Below are 6,425 nucleotides of genomic sequence, written 5' to 3'. Positions count from 1 at the left end.
TAGCAAGAGCTTTATTTCTGTTTCCGCTTTCAGGAATTCTTCATTTTTGACTCTGCAGGAAAAGATCTATTTTCTGAAATGCTGGAGAAACTGGTAAGTCTTATGTAACAGTCCTCTTCTTCCATAGAAGTGCTTTTGCTTTGAAGATCTGAGCTCCCCAGTCTGGCAGATGTAGCAAACTTTGTCTTTAGTGTAAATGGGAGCAATTACCTCAGTTGCCAATGCATCCTGTTCTACCTCTCTAAAACTTGTATAAGTACTAGAAGAAATACTTTCCAGAGAAAGGAAAGTAGATAGGCAGTTTTCTTATAAAAGAAATAGGGAATTTTAACTGAAAATTTCTATGTACTGTTGTTTAAAGTTATTTTTATTTCTTAGAAAAACATCTGTTTTGCTCCAACTTCAACAGTGGGAGGAATTTTTTTGTGTTACAGTGATGTGTTTGATCCAACAGAACTCATTCTTGTCCTTGAGCATAATCCTGCCCTTGGGTTTTTTCCTTCACATATTTGTGACCTTCCCTGTATGGTTCTTTACTGTGTTATCTCATTTTGAGAAGCAGAATCAGTTAATTGATGTGAGCTTTCATAAGACGGCTAAGTCAAGCTAATGGTTCATTGTCTACAAGAGCGATTCCGCTTTTGCCCTTGCTCTAAATCTGGTTTGGAAGGGACTCTTCTAGAAGCTGGCTCAGCTTCTCAAACTGGAAGAAAACCTCTCTACTTTTTTCCTAGGATTAATTTTGTGCTGATTCAGCATGAAAAATCAGCTTCCCTGGCGATCAGATGAGTGCCAGAGCTGATGCAAGTAAAGGGGCAGGACTGTACAGACAGGACTAGGGAAGAAAGGAAGACCACCTCTCCCAATGCCAGTGATTTAGTTGGGTCAACTGAAATGTGAAACCTCAGCCAGGGCATAGGATTCCTGGGTGTTAGGCTTTTTATTCTCATCTTAGCAGCTGCGTTTGCTGTGTTTACAGCCTGGCTGTTGACCACATCAGTTTCATTAGAGCTGACAGTGTTCCTTTCTTGCTGTGCAGTGGGAGCAACCCAATGTCCTGTGCCTTGTGTATGATGTCACTAATGAGCAATCCTTCGACAACTGTGACAAATGGTTGGAGAAGCTGAGGGCTCAAGCAGTTGGGGTGCACATCCCAGGTAAGAATGGGTGTGATCCTTGTTATCTACTCCCCTCTTGTATGACAGCAGTTGTTTTTGTTCAGCTGTGGCATAGAGCATTTGTTTCAAGGCAGACATGGCTTCCTCCAAATCCTTTGCTTTTATCACAAAGCAGGTAAGGCTTGAATATGTTTCCTTTTTTGGAATATTTTCTAGGTAGTTATAGGCTGTTCTCCACAGCTCCAACTTTCTGAGCTACTTCTACAAGTGTTCCAGCATTTATGGCTTACAAGCAGCATCGATGAGCTGGGTTTTTTTCCTTTTGTTTCATGTCTTTTTTTCTGTAGGTGTCTTAGTGGGGAATAAAACAGACCTAGCTGATCGTCGAGTTGTGGAGCAGAAACAAGCACAGGAGTGGGCTGAGAAACATGGCCTGGAATATTGTGAGATGTCAGTGGTGAGTATCTGCTCCTTTCACCATCTGTGCAAGGGGATGTTTGTAAAGTTATCTTCTCTTTCAGGCCAACTGGGGACTCTCTTCCCCTTGTTTGTCATCCAACTCAGTTTTAATCCTTCTTTGGTGAAGCAGAGCAGAAATAGTCAAATGTTTATTCCATCTGCCATTCACAACTTTCTTATTTCTTTACAGAAGGAAATGAAAAATTTTGAGGCCCCTTTCCACATCCTGGCAAAGTTATTCCACCAACTGTACAAAGAGAAAGTGGAAACTTTTCACTCATTAGCCTGACTGGTATGATTTATTTATCCTCTAAGCTTCTTCTAGTACTGGGAATCCTGCTGGACTGAATACAGAGAGAAGAAAAAATATGAGCTATTTGCTACTTCATGGTCATCCTCTGGTAATTCAAAATAAACTAGAAATAAGCAAGTGGAAAGACACTCTTTGAAGCTGCTACCTCAGCATTCCTTTCATGTCCTCTAACTTGGTTCTCTGCTCACTGAAACTCTGCTAGGTTGGAGGAGGCAGAGAGTGAAAGGGGAAGGCAGAATGGAAATTGCCAGCTCTTTGCTTTGATATCTTTTGTCTGAACAGACTTCCTGCTGCTACAAGCAAGGATTTAGAGGCTTGGAAAAGGAGAGAGGAAGCTGACAGGATGTTTTTTGACTTAAGCCAGCCTTGATACATACACTGCAGGGCAGGAACCATTTCGCCCTACCCCTTGAAAAGCGTTTTCAGGAGGAGGCCTATGCCCTAAAATCAGCACCTGGAGACTGAGATGTGTGGAGACAGAGCTGGATTAGGTGTGTTTCCAGGAGTGCCCAGAGTTGGAAGCCAGTTTTAACAGTGTTGCCCTTATCAGCTATAGGATTGACATACTGGTGACTAATACATGTTTCTAATTTCCAGAATCTGTTTCTTTCCTTCGGCGTGGCTCACTGTCCCTGCCTGGTGGGAGCTGTGTCGCGTCCAACCGCTGTCACTTGGTGACGCAGTGCCCTCTGCTGGTCCCAGGTCACAGGAGTTCTCCAGAGGCTGCCACCTCCCTTGAAGTGAGCAGGAAGGGCTTCCTGCAGGCACATCCAAATTGGCTTAACTGCAAAATGGAGTCAAATTGCAGCAATACATTTTCTATTCTAAGGATGTCTCTAAAACTTATAACAAATTACCTTTTCTTCTTCATGTCTTTATCATCTTACATATTGTGTCATTTTTGTTAGCTGAATTTGGCAATACCATTCTGATTAGGTTCAGTTCTCAATCTCAAAATCAGAGTCCTCTTATTAAAGTCTCTCTGCTTGTCATTGAATTTCAGATAAAAGACCACAGTTCTGATGTTGCTAGTGGAAACAGACTAAGGAAATTAAAGACAGCCTGGCTAAGTTACTCTGACTCAGCTGTGTCTGGCTAGAAGTTTCATATTAGAAAGGGTAAAAGCCTAGAGAGAGCTGCTTTTTCGTGTGGAGTACTGATGTTGCATGTAAGAGTCTTTGCTAATGCAGTATGCAAAAACATCTGTGGTAAAGTACTGCCTTGTAATTGAGCCTAACACCAAGAGTTTCAAAAATTTAACCATTCTCTTCCAGATTATGGTAGACTCCCTTGGGCAAGGGAAGCTGTTTTGTACAGACTAAGCACTAAGTGATTTTTCAGGCAGTCTTTTCAGGAATCTGTGTTTCAAGACTTTTATACATGTGGTTTAAAATCATTGTTATGCCCAGTGCTAGGAAAAGTACATTGAATTGAACGTAAGAAATATGGCTGCAGATGTTGTAGCAGAGTTTATTAAGCACTTCAAGAATCTGGAGAAGCACCGGGCTCATTTCACTGGCAACAGTGTGTTGATGCTGGGAACTCACTAGGGAGCATGAATACCAGTTAAAGAGGATGAGTAGCAGCTCAATCTGCAAGAAATGAAAACAAGAGGTTCTTTTGCTAGAAGCCGACTCAAAAAGGACAGAACCAGCTTTTTTGAATTGGATTGGCATTACTGGCATTTGTATCTTACATGGGTTTTCTTGTTAATCCTGGGTGTTTTCTTTTGACTTACATAGGCTGCATAGACTTTTGCTTGCAAGTGCTGGTACCTCTGACTAGTAAGAATAAAAGCTATTTTGGATGCTGTGCTGATCTAGTTAAAGAACGAAAGAAGGTTTGTTTTCATTTGGTATCTCATTTCCCCTGTTTCTATTGATGATGTGATCACAAAACAAGACACATATTTTTTCATATTGAAAATAACATACCAGAAGTGTATGTCACCTGTGACATGGTGTATCTAGGGGGGATGGATTCCTTGGGAATAGGTAATAAAATGAATTCTGTGCGATCTTTAACCAGGGAGTCCATCTCTCTGCACCAGAAGGACCTCCCATAACTTCAAATAAACACTCAAATTCACGAGTAAGATGAAGATTGGTGAATGCTGTTTTATAAAATAAATGCAAAAGCTGGAGGAGCTCATTAAGGGAATGCTTGCAGTGGTGATTTGTGATTTATAGGGAAGCTGCTTTTGAGTAGTGAAGAAAAATGCTGCCCATGCAGGGAAAGATGTATTGCCTGAGAGAGGAAATGTATGATCTAATTAGCTAACAGTAGAGATTCACCCACTGCCCCTTTCCCTCTTCCACAGGCCATAACTACAATTAGAAAATGTCTAAAGCATGTTGTCCAGCTTGCTTTTTACAGGACTATTTCCAGCACTAATGTGGACACAGTTTAATGTGCTTCAAAATGGTGTGTTTGACAGTAACAATCTCAACCTTTTCAAATGCATTTTAAAAGCATAATATATTGTCCTTCCTGGCTAATGTGCTATGTAGTACCAGCCTGATGCAAGTGGTGGTTGTTAACTGTTTTCCTGGCTTAATTGTGCCCTTGGTTGTAGAAGCTAGTAGTGAAGAGTGGGTAGAGAACAGGGGAGCCAAACATGGGAAGGTTGTGGGAAATCGTTTTGTCTCTGTGTGAAGGAGTTCGGGGTGGTGAGTAAGTGAGCTGGACCAGCAGGATGAGTAAGAGTCTGAAGGCATTATTAAGTTTCTCCTACCTGTTTACTAACTGGCAGTCACATCTGTAGGGTGAGGATGCATGTTTGCTACTAATAGGCTTAGCTTCAGTCTGAATAACCGATGCTGTGGAGAACAGTGGGAGGAAGACAGAAAGCCTGTCTGCTGACCAGGAAGCTTGTTGTCTTCTTACAGTTCCACTGCTTTGTCCAGCTGTGCAGTGCTGCAGGTGCTCAGCATGAGTGTAACAACACAGAAAAGACCCAACTCAACCAGAACTGAAATTTCAGAAGAAGAGGAAGGAAACAAACAGGCCTTAAACTGTTTTTAATAGATATGTAGTCCTTTTTCCTGTTTGCTTGTTTGATTAGACAAAACCATTTCTTTCCTCTTTGGAGTCCCTCCTTCTTACCTCTCCTTTGGTCCTCATGGGTCTGCACAGAATCTCTGTTATACTTGTGCCCTGCTTTACTTAGGTTGATACATCACCAGCTGATTTTTTTTTTTAATCCTTCTAATTTCTGCATTATCTATTCTCAAGGCTGCAAGACATTTCTTCTTAGATTAATAGATGAAAGGAAACAAAAGTGAAATTTTTAGTCAAATTGTCTTGGAAGAAAAAGCCTTAAGAAGCTGTCTGGCATTCTGAAATTTTACTGGAAATTCATTTGTGTAAAGTTGTCATATTAAAGATGCTTTAATGGTTCTGTTTTGTCTTGCCAGATGTAGTCTATTGTATAGTGAAATTCAGGATGTAAAATTCCAGAAAGATCAGGTTTTATTGTGAGAGTTAATAGGAGTTTCAAAGCGATCACACTGTGGTCTGTTAAGTCTTAACAATGGAGTGGTCACTGCTGTTCATAATGAAGCATTAAATATACTGAAATGGGGCTGTCAAAACAGTTTCTTCTAGAGATTTGTTCATTTTAGAGACTTTAAAGTTAAGAAAAGACATCTTTTAAAAGACTGATCTGATAAATGACACCATTTGGACCAGGGTTATTTCTGATATAACTTTGGTGACTTAAAGAGCTGGATTTAGTCTTTTATGCCAATTGACTCCCCTGGGTAAGCTTCATTTCTTTACCCACTATACATCTTGGACCAATCTGACCTGATAGCAAAAGACACATGATGTTGTTGAAAATGAAATACTGCCTTGGGGCAGAAGGATAAACTGTGTGGCCTCCTGAGGTCCTCCCAGCAATGCTTTCTATAATTGTGTTAGATTAAGTGAGGAAAGAAGTAGCATGGAAAGCACAAAACAGGCTAAGTCATAAACTAGCAATTAAACTGGGAGCTGGGCTGGGGTGCAGCAGAAAATGTACAATCTATCCCAATTAAGAGCTGTATCTCAAGAGAAACTGGGAGCCTGACGCAGGTGCTGACAGCAGGGAAAACACTGCATTTCTGTTCTGGAGGCAGCAACTGCTTTCTACTGGTGCTTATGCAGATCTGGGGGGGTCCTTATGCAGCTCAAGGCTGTGCTCTGTTTTTAATAATTACCATATCTATGATGTTCAGGTGGCAATTGCTCTCAGTTGTGTTCTCATCTGCCTGCACAAACTCAGCAGTGTGTGGCAGATTATTTGCTAATAGCAAAAAGTCATCCCTATTATTGACACCTGCATGATGGGACCCCTCTCTCCCCATGCATTCTCAGTCCTTTTCCTATCTCATATCCTCTCCTTGATGGACAATATCCACCTCTGCTTGCTCTTAACAAGTAAATTTTCCATCTTGCAGATGGTACTCTGTGGAACCTAGGGCTGAGGGACTTCTAGGACCTTCTGCAACTAAGGTGGAGTCAGAGCAGGAGCTCTTCAAGGGCCACGTTGGCCT

The 6,425-nt window shown here is 41.3% G+C and overlaps 1 protein-coding gene across 3 annotated transcripts in view; it reads left to right on the top strand.

The window, feature by feature from the left end:
• Nucleotides 1-5,290, top strand: part of IFT27 (intraflagellar transport 27) — a 7,189-nt gene extending 1,899 nt beyond the window's left edge. Inside the window, exons 3-7 of one of the 3 annotated variants that reach the window (XR_001863200.1) lie at nucleotides 34-93; nucleotides 1,040-1,157; nucleotides 1,466-1,575; nucleotides 1,768-2,381; nucleotides 2,488-5,289. Coding sequence is in view for 2 of the 3 variants with exons in the window: in XM_017737945.1 (XP_017593434.1) it covers nucleotides 34-93; nucleotides 1,040-1,157; nucleotides 1,466-1,575; nucleotides 1,768-1,866 (387 nt within the window). In the remaining variant the exon portion in view is untranslated. Of the gene's footprint in view, nucleotides 1-33; nucleotides 94-1,039; nucleotides 1,158-1,465; nucleotides 1,576-1,767 lie in introns of all 3 variants that reach the window. The other 2 variants (XM_017737945.1, XM_008636410.2) reach the window with 2 other exon arrangements.
• Nucleotides 5,291-6,425: the final 1,135 nt, after the last annotated feature.

Source organism: Corvus brachyrhynchos, unplaced genomic scaffold (assembly GCF_000691975.1).
Source record: "Corvus brachyrhynchos isolate BGI_N302 unplaced genomic scaffold, ASM69197v1 scaffold56, whole genome shotgun sequence".
Classification (NCBI taxonomy): domain Eukaryota; kingdom Metazoa; phylum Chordata; class Aves; order Passeriformes; family Corvidae; genus Corvus; species Corvus brachyrhynchos.
Note: the sequence above shows the minus strand (reverse complement) of the source record. Positions and strands in the feature narration are given on the sequence as shown.